Source organism: Phaseolus vulgaris, chromosome 7, assembly GCF_000499845.2.
Source record: "Phaseolus vulgaris cultivar G19833 chromosome 7, P. vulgaris v2.0, whole genome shotgun sequence".
Taxonomy (NCBI): Eukaryota; Viridiplantae; Streptophyta; class Magnoliopsida; order Fabales; family Fabaceae; genus Phaseolus; species Phaseolus vulgaris.
In genome coordinates this window covers 22,181,569-22,202,886 of record NC_023753.2, presented here as the reverse complement: position 1 = coordinate 22,202,886, position 21,318 = coordinate 22,181,569, and the positions used below count along the sequence as shown (strand labels likewise).

The 21,318-nt window shown below is 34.7% G+C and overlaps 1 protein-coding gene across 1 annotated transcript; it reads right to left on the bottom strand.

The window, feature by feature from the left end:
- Window positions 1-30: 30 nt before the first annotated feature.
- On the bottom strand, window positions 31-19,460 carry LOC137828563 (pullulanase 1, chloroplastic). Its single transcript, XM_068635185.1, has 28 exons — window positions 18,989-19,460; window positions 18,735-18,879; window positions 18,556-18,608; window positions 18,301-18,409; window positions 17,969-18,105; window positions 17,675-17,874; window positions 17,356-17,505; window positions 15,369-15,429; window positions 10,007-10,127; window positions 9,477-9,567; window positions 9,288-9,381; window positions 9,052-9,147; window positions 8,780-8,920; window positions 8,348-8,398; window positions 7,909-7,979; window positions 7,660-7,752; window positions 7,286-7,376; window positions 6,752-6,823; window positions 5,399-5,455; window positions 4,179-4,247; window positions 3,940-3,996; window positions 3,779-3,853; window positions 2,633-2,721; window positions 2,375-2,452; window positions 2,102-2,240; window positions 1,313-1,422; window positions 1,135-1,234; window positions 31-453 (listed from the first exon to the last, which is right to left on the bottom strand). Exons 1-28 carry the CDS (start codon window positions 19,199-19,201, stop codon window positions 343-345), a joined length of 2,874 nt encoding a protein of 957 aa, XP_068491286.1. The 5' UTR covers window positions 19,202-19,460; the 3' UTR covers window positions 31-342.
- Window positions 19,461-21,318: the final 1,858 nt, after the last annotated feature.

Below are 21,318 nucleotides of genomic sequence, written 5' to 3'. Positions count from 1 at the left end.
TCCCTCTTAATTTAATTTATTCATTGCAGATAAAAAAAAATAGGATCGGATGATGATATTATTGAGAATAAACGGTTCCCTCATACGGTGCTTAAGCATGTAAAATATTCTGAGTGAAGACTTCAATCACGTTTGCTGAACGTCTTTTATCTCTATTATATAAGTTGAAGCTTACTGTTTGTCTGAGGTAACATCCCTACCATACGAGGAGATGATTTGGGAACCACAAATCTACAAGTGTACAGTGTGTGAAGGTCACAAAAGAACCATCCTGATGCACCAAAACTAGCTTCATCACCCCATTACTATCCCAAACCAACTTTTACGTTCTTCAGCAGTGACTCACGTTTTCCTTGGCTCCACAAACACAGCTGTTGTCCTTTGAGGCACAACGAAACAACCAGAAGATGTCTCGTATCTTGAGCTCTTAACTAGGTCATCGGATGATGATACCTGTAATGTAACAATGCAGAAAAGGAAATTTACCAACATTTCTTAAATTATAAATTGACAAACCTACCTCAATAAATCAAAGAAACATGAATCAATATGCACAGGATCTTTTCTTGTGTCTGAATTCTAATCCTAGAGTTCTGTTCATTGTTGAGTCCCGAGGAAAAATCATTGTTACTAAAGTTAGCACAAACATGGACACTGGTCCAACATGGACACTTCAACACATATAATCTCTGAAATGTACGATACAAGGACACGAATCTATATATTATATAATTATGAATTATTCAAAAGGATTTATTCCTTATTTTTATAATCATAATAAAAACTTATACAATAAGTTTGAGTTTATAAAAAATTAATGTATTTGTTATTTTTAAAATTGTGTCGAAAACGTGCTAGAATTGTTAGAGATTTAAAAAACATTGTTTGAATTAGACATTTCACTGATACGTTTCGTACGGGTGTGGTATGTATGCGTGTCGATGTCTAATACTATGTCTGACATGGACACGTCATTTTAGAGGTGTGTCCTTACAATCTTATTTTGCATTTAAGGCAAAATCATACTAACTAGATTATGAACATAAAGAAAGGCCACTTGAAACTATTACATGATAAACATAGTCTGGAAATATTCAATTTTTCATCATTTAAATTCTTAAGTTTTATTTGTACCTGTATGGGATGCAACTGGAGGCTTCTCGATTGCAGGGCAGGGCTAACAAATGATACTTCTTTTGGACTTGCGTTGACAACAACCACAATGAAGGAATATCTGCCAACACCATTTGTCAACAAAACTAATGGATGTAAGTCTTTAAACGAAAAAATTACAAAAGACTTTTTAACATACATGGGATCCAGCTGAGACAACCCAGGAAAGCCGTCGTGACCATCTTCAATGCTCATCACTATGACTCCACAAACCCATGAAGGTCCTGTATTGTGAAAGCTTACTCGTTGCTGCAGATATGACAAATCAAATGTTAGCTCTTGTGTACCAAAAATATAGGATCTTGTAACATTAAATGTTTTATGCATGATTTATCTCTTATCTGTAAGATACAAGCAAACTGAAAAAAAGGTACAAATTATTATCTAAATAAAAGAAATCACAGGCTCAACTCATCCATGAGACAAAAGATATGCAAGGTTTTAAAATATCAAGGTGAAAACCCGAGTAACCACAAGTGAGATTAATGATGAAGGCGATGCCAGTACTAATGATTATAGAATATTCTTTTACCTGCCATTTTTTTCAAAGTAAATGAGTAGTAACTCCTTTCATTATGGAAGGAAAATGAAGCAGATTTATAATCGTATCATTCAAGAGTCTGAATAATTTTAGGCATGTTAAATAACCAAAGTAATCATAGATAACTTTGAGGTCTGAATATTTGGAATTGTATGAGGCAAAATGTGTTCAGGTTTTAGAGGAAAAAGTTTTATTTAAGGTGGAAATAGTCAGACACAAGACTGAGCTGAAAATAATGGTAAAATACAGAACCAGAAACAGAACGAAAATACTTATGACTTACTCTTATGAAAGTATAGTTAAATAATTAGTCACTGACAAGGAACTTTATTGCAAGACACTAAAAGAAGAAATAATTTCATAAAACAGAAATTTAAAATGGCTGACCTTGATAGCATTTTCTGTCTTCAAGCGGAAAAGCGGTGAAGAGTACCTTATACGCAACAGGTTCAATAAATTGTCCACGGCAGCAAGAATGTGAATCTTCTCAGGCCTGAAGGATGGGTTTGCTAGTCTTGGTTTCATTCTGAAAATTAACAATAGGATTACTGCACATAAAAAATTCAATAACCCAAAGGTCATAATTATACTGCTAGATAAATTGGTGATCCAATGTAACAATTTTTATAAATGGTAATAATAAAATATTCTGATGCTTACAGTGGCCAGTTCTTTTCATTTTTCTCCTGAGGAGGAAGTCCAACACCCCAATTATTACTATTGTATGTAAAGTCAAGTCTGGAATTGAGAGTGCACAAAAGCAAACGCATAGTAAGTTCCACTAAATAGTGGAAAATAACTGGATTGTTTGTTAGAATGAATATAACTTCTAGAGCATTATAATGAAGTAGATGACATATACTAATTTTGGCATGGCCAAGTCAAAGAGAAACATTAGTTACTATATGTACAAAATACCTGTTGAACCAATCACCAGAATTGTATGAATCTCGGTCCAGTGATTTTGAGCGGAGTATCTCATCTCCAGAATGAAAAAATGGTATACCCTAAGGACACAAATTCTTTAGCAGCTGAATAGACTCACAAAAAATTGCATGTTACAATCTAAGCAATCAGTTTGGCTAATAAAAACAAGGAGACTGCAAGATCCACTTTTCGAAATTCACCAGCTCAAATATCTAGTTTAACAGTGAATAAAACCAAAAGTACAATTATTGCTACATGTCTATGTAGCACAGACACTGACACGGACACTGATACGAGACGGACACGGACACGGGGACACGAATCTATATATTATATAATTATGAATTATATAAATTGACAATAAAGATTTATGTGCACAAGTATGTTCCAGATTATATTTTGGAGCAGAAAGATGTTTTTCATGACTGGTTCAGAAGGATTTGTTTCTTATTTTTATAATCATAATAACAATTTATACAATAAAGTTTAAATTTTTATAAAATCAATGTATTTTTCCTTTTTAAAATTGTATTAGAACCGTACTAGAATTGTTAGAAATCTAACAAATACTTTTTGAATTGAACACTTCACGGATACGTGTCCTACAGGTGTCATAGGAGTGTCCTACAGGTATCACGGATACTCGTATCGGATACCGACACGCCATTTAAGAGGAGTGTCCGAGCTTCATAGCTACGTGTAAGAAAAATTGGAGTTAACATTTCTTAAAAAATTACACACAAATACACACTGATGGTGTGCAAGTCCTCTTCTGAGGAGATAAAAATTCAGTTTCAGTTATGGAGGTCAAAACATCACCAAAATATTGTGACAGTTTCTTGTTAAAATTGCCATGACATCACTGAGGCACTTGTTTACCGAGACAACATGAACTCATCGGGTGAAAATGATTGAAGTTGTTAATTTATGTGATCTCTTCTTCTCATTCAAAGTTGGCACCAATCTAAATTTTCACCTCTAACCTTGGTGCCTTCATATATGTTTAACTCTATTCTATCCTATTTGGTGCACCTAATAAATAGACCAAGATCAGAATATATATGCATCAACAAAAATAATAGAGATAAATAAATCTCGAGTTTTTAACAGTGAATAAAACCATTTAATTTCTTTAACCTGTGATAATGCTACTATACTGGTGGCCAAATGGTTTATCCTACATCTCTCAGTTACAGTGACGTCCATTGGGGTCTGAAAGTAAGGAAAAAATTTGTATCAGAGACCATGAAATTTGTTTTTGCAAAAGCAACAGAGAATTTTGAGAATATTTATGATACCTTTAAGCTCACAATGTCAAATAGGGTTTCATTGTCATGAGCAGAAACATAATTGATCTGCAAAACAGATGCCAATGAGATAATCTCTCACTAAAAAGAAAAAAAGTCTGCCATTCCCTTCACATAGTTGAAAGTGATGTTCAATACTAATAATTTAAATGCACAATGTTTCTCAAAATACAGAACATGTTTTAGATATAAGAGAAGAACAGTTGAGGGATATATAACAATAATCTTACAGTCTCTATGGGGCATGAGGCATATGCAACAGGTGTCCCATCATAAGTTAATATTTCTGACCCTTTTACCTGACACCATCAAAATGAAGTTATTAGAAAGATTTCTTGTATGAAGAATTATCTCACAACAGGTAAAATATCTTTTAATTATACTAGCATGGTCAGCATTCAGTGGAGAAACATAGAACAATCCACTCATATATAATAAAAGAGTCCTTACATAAGATATGTCTCCTATCATACCATTTTTGTCCTCAAGACATGTTTCATCACACTATTATAATTTTTAAAATTCACAAAATAATTTCATTTTGTGCTAAATTGCTTTTTTACATCTGATGACCTTTTTCCCAAAAGAATTACTTGGAAAATTTTCTTTTCAGTTAAAATTCCCATTTATACTCTCAAATTAATTCTTTTACATATTTTGAAAAAAATTCTTTTTTTTAGCTAAACTTGAGCTACTTATTTTTTCTTGCTTATTTATTTGACTTAACTATAACATTTCCCTTACAATCTAAATATTTCTTATAAATATATTTTCTTTTAATTTATATTTAAAATTTTATCCACTAAATTAATAAAATGCTCGTAAAAAGTGCCAGTCCTTGCTAGTATCAAAATAAAACCCATGAAGCAAGAATAAATTGCACTCTTCAACCAACATGCAATGCAAGTGATGCAACAACTCCAGACACCTGAGTCTGATACTACAAGAACCATTTACACTAATCTTGTACTGCCATTGTCATCAAAGCTTCCACCACCACATATCATTGTCACCCTTCACAATATTATAACCACCGCTGTTGTTGCTGTTGCTATTCAGTCTCCGTCATCATTATATTACCATCATTAGGGCAACCAACTACTGCCACCATTGCCTTCTCTATCGCTAAAAATATCACCACAACCACAAATCTATCAACTATCAAGCTAATTTCACAACAATCACTCTTTTACCTCAGAATAAAAAATAACAAATGATTTATATATCTCATTTTTCAATACTTTCATTTTTTTTTTCTAAAAAAGAAAACAGAGATCATACATCCAAAGAACAAGGAAAGAATTAAATCAGAATTTCAGTATTATCTAACAATTCCTTGTGCAATATCCAATTCCAAAAAAGAAATAGAGCCACAGTGATAATTGCACAAACAACATGCAGATAGTACAATTTTAACTTCAGTAAACAGAAAATTGATCAATTTGAATACCTCTTCCCCTTCACAATTGGTTAGCACAAAATCCTGCAAGTTTGCAGCCATTCCAATCTAGAAAACAAAAAAGAACATCAATGACTTATAAGTTATATGGTGTGTATAAATGCATAGTAATACTCAAATCATCTCAATATGACAACAGAACATACTAGAAACATAGAACATTGGGCACTCTACCAAACAATAATGCCTTATCCGGGTGTCTATTTTCTGTATTGCATTAACAAAGAGAAAGTGAGTAAATTATTAATTATATAGGCTCAAGAGTCGTGTTTTGATCAAGAGCACATGCAACTTGTCCATATGATAAAACCAAACCTTGTGGCTGTCATTACCAAGAAACCATCTTCCAGTTGAATTTACAGGAAAGTAAAATAATAGATAAGTTATAATTCTTTTGAAGTTAAAAAAATGAGAAAGAAACTTCACATATCTTTGTAATATTCTATAAAACACTGAATCCAACACGATTAATTTCTAAAATATACCATAGATTTTGTAGGGTTTAGTTAGACTTATCATAATGATTGTTGTTGAATCCATCATACCATTTGGACCACCCACAAATATTCAGTTTTGCAAATTTCACATTTAAGATGTCTAATGAATGTGAGGAAAAGATAGTTGTATATCTTGCATCGATTAAGGATATGACCAAACTGAAGATGAAGGGTAATTCTTACTTTACAAGTTTGATTTTGTAAGGTTAAATCAAATCTAAACCCAAAGTTTTAAAAAGTCCTATAATAATAATGAACCTCACAAAATGTTGTTGAGACATCAACTTAAGTAATTTTTTATTATTATTTATAATATAAATTGATTTTTTTTAATTATTTTTATAGTGGGAGTGTCAGATTGATGTCTAGCCAAGAATGGGTGTTGGCTCGATGTTGTTGACTGTGTCAGAACTACAAAAAAATTAATTCAGACACTAGAGAAGAATGTCATAAACGTATTGAAAGCATGTTGTGGCTGTGTCAGTGTCATTTTCCGTGTTGGTGCTTCCTAGAATTAATATTAAAAACATGGAGAACATGGCTTTCAGTGCAGAACGTCATCATTTTATGTTCAATTTCCTAACTGTCTCTCTTGTTCATAATGCCAGTTATTGACTTAAAAACTACAAAACCATCCAAAAGATGAAACAAAAAAAATAAATAAGGACATGCGTTTATCAAACTTGAAACAGCAAAATTTACATGAAGTGCAATCGTGGATGTTCCCATTCAAATTTGTCAGCAGGCACCACAATATTTACAATTCACATAGTATGTCCCAACATTTTAAACTTAAAAATAAGACATCTAGATAAAGACAAAAGTCGATAAAGCCACTGAAGCAGACCTGGATGTGATCCATTGATGTATCAAGCATGGATTTCGCATTTGCTTCTGTTCCATGGTCATGCCCATTAGGCTGCATATAGAGGATGAATTCCAACACTCAACACCAATTGGTAAACCCATCAAATATAATGCTAAACACAGAAATCACATACAACACAGCAATGTACTAACTATCCCCTGAAGAGTTTCATATAGAGAGTATTCTCTGTCCACAAATTGCAAGAACGATACCTGCTCCCTAATTACACTTACACACCCTACTTTCAAATAACCCTAAGACATATAACTGTCAGCAGTTATTTTCTATGAATAAATGTCATCAAGGTAGTTTCTAATTTTAATACAAAACTAACGCAGGGTAAGTTATTTTATATCCCATATTCTAATAATACATTACCGCTCCTAAATTCTACCCAATAACACCAGAAAAATTAGGAAGGAAGACAGATATAACCATACAAATCTAAGGGTTGAAGGTCAAAGATCCAGCTATATAGAAAGAAATAAGTGATCAAAGAAGGAATGACAATACCTGCAAGAGTAGCCCAGTCACAAAACCCTGTTGAAGAGGGTGGCCAAATGGAGATCCACCAAGTATGGCATCACGAATTCGATCATTAAAGCTGAATATTGCATTCCAACTCAACTAATCAAATAAAATACTTTGTACAAATAATTTTGGGTATTTATTAAAGTCATAATTTTAGGCAATGTGGCCAATTCTTAAAATTAATATATATGAGAACCATATCATGTGAATTTAAATGAATAATTGCATTTTAGATTAACTTGTTTTGTAACCAAAAAGGCAATCCAAATCAGAAGTCCTATCTTGAGCATTGTAAAAATATTGAAAGAATACTAACCGACACCAACAAAAACATGGTGAAAATAGACAAGTCTTACCTCCCAATCTGTGTTCCAGGGAGATTGAATTGAGAAGCATTTATCCCACGTCCATTTTTGGCAACTTCACCAAAGTCCCATCCCTCACCATATCTTTTTTCAATTAAAATGAAGAGAGTGTTAAAGAAAGAATATGAGGCTAAAGTACAACATCTGAACATCCAAATGAGTGAAAGCAGAGGAATGAAGATAACAAAGAAATTCATGAACAAATCTAATTCATAAAAACCAACATTGGGGAACAAGTACATGTAGATACTTGAACCATCAACTCCGTCCTTTTCTTTTGTTAAACTATGCAGAGCAGTTTTTGCTTTCACCTGTATCCATATCATGAAAACAATACTTCAATTGTTTATTTGTGATATGATGTCAGATTCATCTTTTATTAGCTTTTCACTCATACACATAATCCAAAATCATGATAGCTAGACATTATTTTATATTCTGTTTGTCATCCCTATAATTTACTATTCAACTCTTATGCAGCATATATTCTGAAGTTATATCTCACTTACACGCTACACATACCATGCAATTTTACACTTTTCCATGATCAAAAAAGTGAAACGACAATACAAAGAGATTTATTAGCTTATTTGCTGCCTATCCATACCTTGCACTCATTTTGATAACATGTTTTGAAATTAAGTCACATTGTAAGATGCCAAATTGTTATAATACATACCATAGTTCTCTTCATTATATGGCCCATGAGGTCAAATCTGAACCCATCAATCTGAAAAAGGAAAAGCATCTTAGGGTCATATTATAAGCAATCTACTCATAAAGCATTTTTCCTTTTGTTAGAAAAGTACAATTAAGGATGAGGAGATGAGAAATCCTTAGGTTCAGGATAACCTATAAAATGAACAATAAAACTACAAATGATGGCAGATGCTTAAACTCAAGAAATCATACTAGCAACTCCCTTAAAGCAGCCATGAGAAGAAAATTTTCCTACTATGAAAAACTGTAGTTTCTACATAAAATTAATATTTCACAACAGTGAATGTTACATGGAATTCAAAAGGGTACATCCAATAAACAGAAAAAGTTTCAAAAGAATAAAAATCCAAGAGGTAATAAGTGAACACCAGTGAATGATATAAACAATCACCTTGTAATTGAGTGCCCAGTGTACAAGATCGTCAAGAATCAAACGCTCAACCATAAAGTGCTCACTAGCAGTGTTATTTATACAAGTACTGTTCTCAATGAATCCATCCCTATTCCTTCTTAAATAGTAACCTGGAACAATCTATATAATATACCTTGTGTCACACCACAAAAGTAGATTGGCTTACCAAAAATAGTGAAGAAATACTCAAATATCTATCCATATCTCAAAAACTACAGGTCAACACAGAAACATTCATGATAATTCATGACCTTATCAAGCACAGAATGTTCTTCTAAAGGCCCACTTCCTTGCAAATGATTGTAGACAACATCCAACACAACCCGGAGGCCAATATGGTTAAGCGCCTGCAAAGCATAGAAATTCTAAGAGACAGAAAAAAAAAATGATTTAACAAATTAAATAGAAAATTATAACAAAAAAATAAACTGAATAGAAAATTGGATCTATGAATCTAACATTAGGTCAGAAAACAACGAATTCAAACCTTAACCATCTTTCGGAACTCAATTGTACGGTATGGACCGTTTGGATTACTTGCATAACTGCCTTTAGGAACCCCCCAAAGAACAGGGTTGTACCTTTGGAAGACAAACTATAAATAAGCACATTACCAAAAAAATATATTACATAAAAAATGTTAAATTGTCAATCCACGTGGTATTTTGGACCTTACCCCCAATTGTACCCATCAAAGTTTTGGATAGCTGTGATGAGAGCTTGTTGCTGATCAGAATCAGGTGGCAAACTTTCCAGGATTGAGTTATCTATCAGAGTGCTAGTGTTAGACAGCAAACATAAGTTAAATCAAACAATATAATCATGAGCTCATATTTTACCACATATCTTATTTATAAGCTTCATACCAAATGGATACTAAATGTAGTCACTATAGGAGAATATACAAGACAGAAGAAAGACAAGCATTTCAGACGAAAACAAGGATATGAATATCATTAGCAAAGATGGACAAAAAAACAAGTATGCGACATGACAGGGAAGTAATTAAAACATGAAGTGGCCCTGAAAAAGAAAACCTAGAGGGTGGGAAACATAGCTTAATCTCTGACAGTAAATATCATGAGATTTATTTTAATATTTTTTCAATATATTACCACCAAAATTTATAAAAAAAGTGTATGGAGATGAACGACCAAGATATAACCCATTACAGAAGGGAGGAGGTTTTAAAATAATAATTTTTACCTACATATCTCCAGTTCTCCTTTTGATCATCGACGCCAGCAAATTGAAATGATGGTAATAGATGGACATGCGTGATACCAGCACTTGATAATCTCTTCAGATGAAGTACACCTGCAGAATCCTTCAACCGTATGTTCCCAGTTACTTCAAATTCCATCACAGCAGTTACTAATGCACAGATTATTTCAGTCACACGTCAATCATATTTTCAATATATATCATTCAGTTTCATTAATTTCTTCAATTGGAGTTCTTTAGTCACATAATCTTATGTTGAATCACCATCATTTTGAGAATGGTATTTACATGGAATTTGAGAAAGAGTATTGGAAAGTTGATAGGACTTGAGCAAGGGAAATAGCTCAATTGAGGGCATGGAGAGTAACCTTGACAGTAATAATGTAAGCTGTTTGATTTTTATTTACTAAATGGAAATTGATATAAACTATTTACTGCAAGTTTCTACGTTTAATTACAGTAAAGAAAGAAGATGAGAAATAAATACAAGTATAACTACATTTATAATATATGTCTAAAATGGAATAAACAAATTGCATGAGCCACAGGAGGCGACCCGATAACTGTAGGCTCGTATGAAATATCGGCATTGAGCCATTTCATTTTTGTTGCAAATAGACTGAATATAATATCAGCTAGAGTCGGTGCTGCTGACAGAGTATCCAAGTTATTACTTTTCAGAGAAGAAGAAATGTTGAAAAGAGAGTTAAAAATTGTAATATCAGAGGCTAATATAAAATATAGTAGCAGACAAATAATTTAAGAAACAGAAAGAAAAAAAAATCAACAAGAGAATATATTTTACAATGCTAGCCCATCCCTCAGCATGATCCAAATGTGCCCATAATTAAACCAGCAAATTTTGGATCTGGAAATTTTATGAATTCAATATATCATTAGTGTTGCATAATCAAGAGAATTATGTTATAATTAAGTGCAGATTCCATTTTATATTTATTAGGATAGATTTGTTAGTGATTTTATTTTATTTGATTTGTACAGCTTTAAACACTCATTATTTCTGGCTTTCATTGCATATTATTTCTTTCTTTAATTAAGTTGTAAAACAGTCTATAAATAGAGACTGTAATCACATTTGTAAGATATCTCAGAAATATAATATATTTCTTCTATTTCTTTCCACTTGGTATCAGAGCTCTTGATCTAGGAGACTCTGCTTCCGCAATGTTTTTTAGCCTTCATTGCTGTAATCATTTTCCTTGACAGCCTTCATTGCTGAAATCTTTTTCCTTGACAGCCTTCATTGCTGCAATTTTTATTTTTTATTTTTTTTTGGACAGCCTTCATTGCTGCAACTTTCTATTTTCCTTATCCTTTCTCCATTGACCACCACCACCACCTTGCACCATTGACCGTTACTGCCACCGCCATTGACCACCACCGACCACCACTGTCGTCGCTCGCCGGAAACTGCACCGCTCGCCGGAAACCGCCTCCGGCCACCGGAAACCGCCACCGGAAAATTTTTCCGGCGGATTTTTTATGTGTGTGAACAAGATCAAATTTTGCCAATCTGAAAAACTCAGTTGGTTTTGAACTCTCATGGACTCCCTTAGTAAGCCATCTAGCTATTGTTCCTTTACTATGAGTGGTAAGAGTTCTAGTTTTTTATCCTTTAATGCTTCTAGTACTGAAAATATCTGGATTATAGACTCTGGTGCTACTGATCATATGACACCTCATTCCTCTTCTTTTTCATCCTACACTACTTTATCCGGTAAGCCATATATTATTATTGCTAATGGTTCCACTACCCCCATTAATGGTCGTGGTAACATTAACCTTCAACCTTCATTTCCTTTAAAAAATGTGTTTCATGTTCCCAAACTATCCAATAACCTTTTGTCTATTCAAAAGATTACCCAAGATTTAAATTGTGCAGTGGTATTTTTCCCTTCCCATTGTGTTTTTCAGGATCTTGCCACGGGGAAGACTATTGGAATTGCTAAAGAGCAGGGCGGGTTATATTATTTACAGCATGAAGAAAGTAAAAAGGGTGCTAGACTACAGGCACACACTTCTAATCTTCAGCAAGGTCGTGAGTCTTGGTCATCCTCTCAGATATGGCTTCAACACAGACGTCTTGGTCATCCTCCATTTAGTACCCTAAAGTCCTTATTTCCTGTTTTATTTACAAAAGTGTCTGCTGAGTCATTTCATTGTGATGTTTGTCAGTTTGCTAAACACCATCGGACAACTTTTCCTTCCAATGGTAATAAAAGTTCTAAACCTTTTGATCTTATTCATTCATATGTATGGGGACCTTCACCTATTCCTAATATCTCGGGTGCAAAATGGTTTGTTTCATTTATTGATGATTGTACTCGGGTTACTTGGATATTCCTCATGAAAGATAAGTCTGAAGTTTTTCACTTGTTTGTAAAGTTTTACAGAATGATTCAAACACAATTTGAAAGTCCAATTAAGAGATTGCGTTCTGACAATGGAAGAGGATATGTGAACCAAAACCTTTCCAAGTTCCTTGAGGAAAATGGAGTTGTTCATGAATTAACCTGTGTGGACACTCCTCAACAAAATGGGGTTGCTGAAAGGAAAAATCGTCATCTCCTTGAGGTTACTCGAGCTTTACTTTTCCAAACATCTGTTCCTAGATCTTACTGGGGGGAAGCAGTCCTGACTGCCACTTATTTGATTAATAGATTACCCTCTCGGGTTCTAGAGGGTGTTACTCCTATTCAGGTTATGACCACATTCTATCCTTCTATTCCCATGTTGAATAGTCTTCAGAATCGTGTCTTTGGTTGTCCTGCCTTTGTCCATGTTCATAGTCCTTATCGGGGTAAGTTAGATCCTCGTGCCATCAAATGTGTCTTCATCGGTTATGCCCCCAACAAAAAGGGGTACAAATGTTATCATCCTCAAAGTCGTAAAGTTTATATTTCCAAAGATGTTACCTTCCATGAAACAGAGTCTTTCTTTCCTAGTTCTCAGCTTCAGGGGGAGAGTATTCAAGAAGCTGAGGACCTTGAGTTGCCACCTTTTCCTTTGTTGCAGGATTTCGTTCTTAGGGAGGATGACAAAGACCCTGCACCAACATCATTACCAGAGAAGAATAATGAAGACAAATATTTTGGAAAACAATATCAGCGAAGGCAACAAGAACCCGTCCTGGTCGAACAACAACTTCAATTGTCTGAACCGGAGGTAAGAACTCATACCAGTGAGACTCTTGAGGACACCTTAAATACTGCTTTTGTACCTAACCTAAATGATTTACCTATTGCCTTGAGAAAAGAAAAAAGATCTTGTGCCAAATATCCTATATCCCAGTTTGTGTCTACAGAAAAACTTTCTATGCAGCACCAGAGTTTTCTTTCAGCTATTGATTCTATCAAAATCCCTACATCGGTACAAGAAGCCTTAAAAGATGAGAACTGGATTCGAGCCATGAATGAAGAAATTAGCGCGTTAGAAAGGAATGAGACTTGGGAGATTGTAGAGAGACCAAAAGATAAGAAAGCAGTGGGTTGTAGGTGGATATACACAGTTAAGTATAAGTCTGATGGCACACTGGATCGGTATAAAGCAAGGTTGGTTGCAAAAGGGTACACTCAAACCTATGGGATCGATTATGAGGAGACTTTTGCTCCAGTGGCAAAAATGAATACAGTCAGAATTATTCTCTCCCTGGCAGCACACTTTGGTTGGGCAATGCATCAATTTGATGTTAAAAATGTCTTCTTGCATGGAAGCTTGGAGGAAGAAGTATACATGGAGATTCCACCTGGTTATGGTATTGTTAATGAAGGGAATAAGGCGTGCAGACTTAAGAAGGCCCTATATGGTCTTAAACAATCACCTCGTGCTTGGTTTGGAAGGTTTACCCAAGCTATGGTATCTTTGGGGTACCGACAAAGCCAAGGTGACCATACTCTGTTTATAAAACATTCCCAGAATGGTAAACTCACTCTACTTTTGGTCTATGTAGATGATATGATTATTTCAGGTGATGATGAGATTGAAAAACAAAATTTAAGGGAGAGACTAGCTGCTCAATTTGAAATGAAGGATCTTGGGAAGCTGAAGTACTTCCTTGGGATAGAGGTTGCTTACTCGAGACAGGGCATCTTTATTTCTCAAAGGAAATACATCCTTGATCTTCTCAAAGAGATTGGTAAGTTGGGTTGTAAGCCCACTGGAGTGCCAATAGAGCAAAATCATAGGATTGGGAATGATGAGGAAAACCCAAAAGTGGAGAAGACACAATATCAAAGACTTATGGGAAAACTCATTTATCTTTCACACACTAGGCCAGATATAGCCTATGCAGTTAGTGTGGTTAGTCAATTTATGCATGATCCAAGAGAAAGACACTTGCAGGCAGTAGATAAAATTCTTCAGTACTTAAAAGCCTCTCCAGGAAAAGGATTGCTATTCAAAAGGGGGGAAAACTTATCCATGAAAGTATATACTGATGCTGACTATGCAGGATCGATTGTTGATAGGAGATCCACCACAGGCTACTGCATGTTCTTGGGTGGAAATCTGGTGACATGGAGGAGCAAGAAGCAAAATGTAGTTGCAAGATCAAGTGCAGAGGCAGAATTTAGAGCCATGGCTCAAGGGGTGTGTGAACTCTTATGGATGAAGATCATACTTGATGACCTAAAAATAAAATATGAAGCTCCTATGGGTTTGGCATGTGATAATAAGTCCGCTATCAGTATTGCACACAATCCGGTTCAACATGATCGAACAAAGCACATAGAGATAGACCGACACTTTATTAAAGAGAAGTTGGATGATGGTCTTATAGCCACTGAGTACATCCCTTCAAGACTCCAATTGGCAGATATGTTTACTAAGGGACTTCCCACAAAACAATTCGAAGATCTTACTTGCAAGTTGGGAATGATAGATATACATTCACCAACTTGAGGGGGAGTGTTGCATAATCAAGAGAATTATGTTATAATTAAGTGCAGATTCCATTTTATATTTATTAGGACAGATTTGTTAGTGATTTGATTTTATTTGATTTGTACAGCTTTAAACACTCATTATTTCTGGCTTTCATTGCATATTATTTCTTTCTTTAATTAGGTTGTAAAACAGTCTATAAATAGAGACTGTAATCACATTTGTAAGATATCTCAGAAATATAATATATTTCATCTATTTCTTTAGGTTCTCTTTTTGCAAGCATGCTGGTAAGGTATTTAAGACATCACAACTACTGTTTAACCATATCAGAAGATAAAGGTTTAGATACCGATCAATATTTCAATTACTATTCATAAACTATGGAAATTCTTATTCTTATGGAACTTCATCAATAGCAAGAGTTATATAATAGAATTACCAGCAATGTAAAGGCCAGATAACCACCACGAAATGAAGGTTGCACAGAGAGATCACTGGCACTGTGGCAGCAAGGAAAATGTAACCAGAATTCATAACGAGAGAAAAAAATGTCAAATAAAAACTCAAAGCAAACAGCACTTCCAAGTGATACCTCTAAAAACTACGCACAATAATTAGATACTTTAAAGATTAGGGGAACAGGCTAATATGTTGTGACAACTAGCAACAGACTACCTGCCAAAGCTATATAAAAAAACAAAGAAAACTTAAAATCAATAAAACTAGCAGAGAAACAAAAAAAGGTTAGCCTTAGGGAGTTGCATGGCTCCAAAGCTTGTCTCTTTCTTCTTTGTCCCTCTCTCTTTCTCTTCTGATTATTTTATCCACTTTCTATGGAACCAAACAAAAATATCACAAGCATCCATTTTGGTATGCTGGACTTTACTACAATAGTTATTGTGCAAATGCTTAGAGCAGGAGAATTATAAATTTCAAAGAGATTCTCACATCACATTAGGAGAGGACATTGTGAAAAGCCTATTTTCATAAACAAGAAAATATAAAACATTATTTTAATTTGAAATCTCAAGGTAGGCATATTTCAAAGCTTCACCTAGATGATCTGGATTCTAGAAAACACCTATTACTGTAAACATTTAGAAAATAAAAGACAAATTTTAGTGAGAACCTTGGAAGGTTATTGATAAGATCCAAAATATAAATCTGTCTCAGGCCCCCCAAATAAATAGGAAATTTGGTAAATATTATATTAGAAGAAAGAAATATTATAAAGGAAGTTGAGAATAGAGAAGAAAGCCTGTAATCAGTTCTTAAGTTGGTTATGAGAGAGTGGGATAGTGGGTAATGAATATATAATGTGGGAAACTGCCAGAAAAGTTAGGAAAAAGGTGGCAAGGATTTTCAGGAGAAAATAGGTACTCTTTAACTGTCTAGTATTATATTTTCCCTTTGTATTTTCATCTTCAATGTTGTTTTGATTACTTCTATAACTTTATAACAGACCTGAATTCAATTATAAAACATTGAATTTTCATAATTGTTCTTGTTTTTTGTTTAGCGCCTTTCAGTTACTCATGAAGGAAGGACCGACTATTTCAAGCTTCAAAGGAAGAATCCATGGTTTAAGGCATGGGATTGCTTGCACATGCTTTGGTTTGGATGGATTCTTGGATGTTTGTTAGTTGGGTTTTGGTGTAAGGGTATGCAGAAGCTATAAGGAAGAGAGGGTTCAAGATGTTGCTTGACTCTTGATAGTTGTAGGTGTTCTCTGTGGGGTTATAATGAGAAATGAATTCTGAGTAGGGTACATGTGTTTTTGGTAAATTTGGAAGGTGTTCCAAGATGGTTTGGATGGTGTGTGGTTGGTGCATGGATGGTCAAAGCTACGGTGGTTATGTGCAGCCCATAGAAAGAAAGATTACTTTTGGTGAGGTTATCTTTCTTTGGAAGCTAACCAAGATTATCACTTAAAAAGAAGCTATATTAGAAAGAATCTTGCGCCACACAAACTGCATAAGACAAGCAAGGTGATTCACCACTTGAGACCCAATTCTCAAGATTAGAATTTAAAAAGAATGAAACTCTCCACTTTTCACAAGCACTTAAGGCTTTTGCACACAAATGACTTTTCTTTCCAAAGTAAAAGTGCCTATAAAATGGCCAAAGACACTCCTTATATAAGAGGCACATAGGAATGGAAAGAGACCAAACACTCCACCTCTTATACATGTAACCAAACAATAAGAAGTCTTATCATATCATTTTTATCTAACCTTATACCCAAACAAAAGTTTTATTATATGAAAGTTAGTATCTATTTTCTTTAAAAGTTTTCTAACTTTGCTGAACATTTCCTTTGCCTCCATCTATTTACCTTGATTCATAGCTAGAAGTAATTCCTCCCTATCCATTATCACATCAAAATTGGTCCTCAAATAAAATTAAAGATGTCACTAAATAGTTACCTGAAATCCCTTATATGCATTTCATATATGCTTATATCAGTGAAAGAATGTATAGTAGGTTTTTCATTCGCCAGATTATCCCATCCATCGGGTTTCAAGTCATCAGAGTCAAGATTAAGCAGAAAAGTCCGACCACCATCCGATGAAAGTCTGCTTAAATACAGATTAAAGGTTTGAATATAAAAATCATTTGGGGAATTAAATTTATATTTAATCACTAAAAATAGGTATTATTAACTGTTACTTATGAATGTTAGAATTAGTATAAAAATAATGTGCCAAAGATAAATTATGGTAAACTGACATGAACAGAGCATACCCTCTAGCATATGGATCATTTGCATAGCATTTTTCAACCCGCAAAGTGCTATGATGGTAAACACATACTTCATAAACATAGTAACAGTGTTCCCAACTTTTTCGTCCTTTAGTTCTCCAAACACCATTTTCCTCCTCAAGGCAAACAATTTCTATGGGATCATCTCCTGATGGGTCCTTATAGATGTAAGCACGTACTGCCTGTTTTTACCAAATGTATGTATGTATGTAAGAAAATAATATCTTAATATGAGCGCATCAAAATCAATATCTTTTTCAATATAAGAAAATGTACTTGAGCAGTAGGGGCCCACAGGTAAAGTGACACAGCTTCCTCTGAGAAAAGTGCACCAAGAGGACCATCATATGAAAAAAGCTCATCCAAAACACCAGGTAACTGTAAACCAGTACAATTCCTACATTTATCATCAGCTGTTCAAAATGAAGAAAGGATAACTATTAGTTGTCACTCAAGTCTGCAAAGACACTTTCCAAAGATAGTTTACAATCTAACGTTGGATAGATCAGAAATTGCTAATAAAGAAGCAGAACATAAGCACATGATACCCTGTAAGTTGTATCTATACTTCTAGTTCTATGTGACATTGCAGAAAGAAGAGGACTCACAGTCATAAATTGCAACCGCTAACTGGGATTTAAGAAGAGGTTTAACATCCAAAGTGGATGGCAGCTTGAAAGCTTTGTAACCTCGAATATGAGGAAATTTCTCCACCACCTAACAACGCAAATTTTGCACTCATAAGTGATCCTTTATTCCACTGCATGTGATTTTCAAAAATAATGGAACCATAAAGCAATCAGCAGCACACTTCATCATTTAGAAATATCCCAAGGATGTCAGGGACAAAAAGGGTAGATTACATTTGCAGGAAGGCCAGCCCTATCCTCTTGAAGCTCAATTTTCAAATCCTCACCTATTAATTAGCATTTAACAATCCATTGAGTCAACATCCACTGTAATCAATTGCAAATAAGAGACAGCGGCATTTTTATCTTCCACAGGTTTGAACAAGTAGAAGGAAGTGTCAGAAATCAAAAACCTTGAATTTGGCAATTCGCAATGGTCAAAGAAGCATTTTTGCTGGCAATCAGGTGGCAAGAAGACCCATTTGCAACATCCACGTTCCAAGCAATGAGAAATTCAGTGACCCAATAAGCTCTGGAGTACAACAAGCTATTCTGCATCTGGGTCATCAAACGTGTTTCAGCAGCAGTTAGCAATTGCAATAAAAGGGTTGTGCCAATGAACATGAAATGAGCTGTGAATGCACCAATTCAAGACTGGAAAAAAAACCTGAGAAAGTGAAGCTGATTGTTCCACAGAGGAAGAAGCATTAATGGAGCAAGAAAGGGGTGGTGGGGTACGGAGGTGAAGCGGGGTTGCTTGGGAAGGAAAGTGAAGGCGAAGAGAATGGCGAGGGAATGAAGAAGGAAGAGAATGATGAAGGTGGGAGAGTGAAGGGAGAGAAAGAGAAGGGGATGATGATGATGATGCTAACAGAAGCATTCTTCTTCCTCAGATCAGATGAGTTGAGTGAACCTCAGTCATTCCATTTATGTTGTCTTGTTCTTCATGTCTATGATTACATTTGTCGAACAGAGAAAAAGTGTCATGCACGTGTGCAGTGAAGTTTAAGTCTCAATCCTTTACCAAAAAGTTTAGACCTTTTTAACTTTCACTGTCTACGTATCTACCCAGGATTTGTTAATTGGCATGACGATAACTAGGGAGAAGGACAAAACCAGAACCAAGTGAGACGGGATCCATTTAAAAAACAAAATTATCTACTATTTAAATGTAAAATATTGTAATTTTAACTTTTAAAAATGTATAACATGACTCAATTTTTATGAGTTATTAAGCAAATTTCTTGATTTCCTCCTAAATAAATTATACTAATATTGTTTTGTAATAAACTTAAAAAAATTATAATAAAAAATTGCATACAAATAAGTAATAAGTGATAAGAATGTTTAATAGTTATGTGTACGTCTTAAAAGAACAAATTGTTAATTTTTTAAAATCAAAATATTTAATTATCAATACACTTGTATTGGGACGGCCGACCGGTCTACCTAACTCGGTCGACTCAGAAAATCAAATCCCAACCTAAACGATAAGGTTGACCACGTGGCCGATCGACATGAGATGCTCAAGTCAAAGGTTGACCTGGTTAGCAAGACTAACCCATGGTTAAGAGATGACCTAATTCAACCTAATCGCAAACCAACTCCTTAATCCGGCCCAACAACAAGGGCTCATCAAGGTAATATAAATATCACGCATTCCAAGGAAAAAGGTACGTCATTATCTACAGTATTGTGACAGCCGAACACTACCACCCTACTAACTTGAGCGTTGGAGTGTCATCTACAGGTATCCCACCCGTCTGAGGAGCCACTCGGCGAGGAAGGTTGAAGAAAGTGTTGGATACACAAAGACCGACCGAACAACATCCAGAATCAATAGTTCTCCCAGTCCCCAAACTAGTTCGAGAACAACACTCATTTATAAATTTAAAACATAAGTACCAGATCATAAACCCTAAACCCTAAACCCTAAACCCTAAACCCTAAACCCTAAACCCTAAACCCTAAACCCTAAACCCTAAACCCTAAACCCTAAACCCTAAACCCTAAACCCTAAACCCTAAACCCTCAATTAATTTCTCTAAAAAATAATTATCTTCACAACTAAGATTTTAAAATAAATAATATAAAAGATAAAGGAATATCACAATATTTATAATAAAAACTTAAAACATAAAACATATTAAAATAAATAAATACATAACACTTAAAAATTATCATTTCCATGACAAAAATTACAAAATAAATTTACTAATATAATATTGTAATATTATAAATATATATTGACTTAAAATTATATAACAAAATAAAAATAAAAATTAAGAGGGTCGAGGTCCAATGAGACCGCTTCTTCCTACACCTTCCTTCGTTCCCTTGTACCTTCATAAGTTTTTGTATTTCAAAAATATCCTTTTGTAAAAAAGTTAAAATATATGAAATTTATGGTGTGGTGTAGTTTATATTCAGGATTACATAATCTAAAAGTCGTTTTCAAAATCAGGATTAGCTTTTGAGGTGTTGGCAGGGGTATGCCTGTTAAGGCTTCAATCCAGACCAAACTAAGTTAGGCGGTCTCAGGTATGCCAATTAAGGCTTTATCCAGACCGAACCGGTCGTGTGAGGTGTTGGCATGATATGCATGTTAAGGCTTCAATCCATACCAAACCAAGTTAGGTGGTCTCGGCAGGGTATGCCGATTAAGGCTTCATCCAGACCGAATCGGGCGTGTGATGCGCAAACATACTATAATTGAAGAGAACCACTTCATTAAAACTTTCCCGACCGAAAACTCTCCTTAGTGAAAAACGGTTAGGCGAGGGAAGAGTGCGTAAATTTATTTCCTTAACTGTAGTAAAATTTGAGGTGCGTGACATTCCACGTCCTCGGTACAAATTTGCCTGAAAGTCACTCTAAGTGGTATGCCCCCCAGCTACGACTTCAAAGACTCGAAAGGGTCATTACCAGTTGGACGAGAACTTCCCTTCACTTCTTCTTGCATCGCTCCGCATTCTCCAAACAAGGTCTCCTTTTTGG

What these genes read in the sequence shown, in the direction of transcription:
- LOC137828563 (XM_068635185.1), bottom strand. Translation starts at nt 19,201, where the DNA reads ATGCTTCTGTTAGCATCATCATCATCATCCCCTTCTCTTTCTCTCCCT. An exon ending in AATCAGCTTCACTTTCTCAG is followed by an intron (nt 18,880 to 18,988) that starts GTTTTTTTTCCA and finishes TTGATGACCCAG; the next exon opens with ATGCAGAATAGCTTGTTGTA. An exon ending in CCTCATGCCCCATAGAGACT is followed by an intron (nt 3,997 to 4,178) that starts GTAAGATTATTG and finishes TCTGTTTTGCAG; the next exon opens with ATCAATTATGTTTCTGCTCA.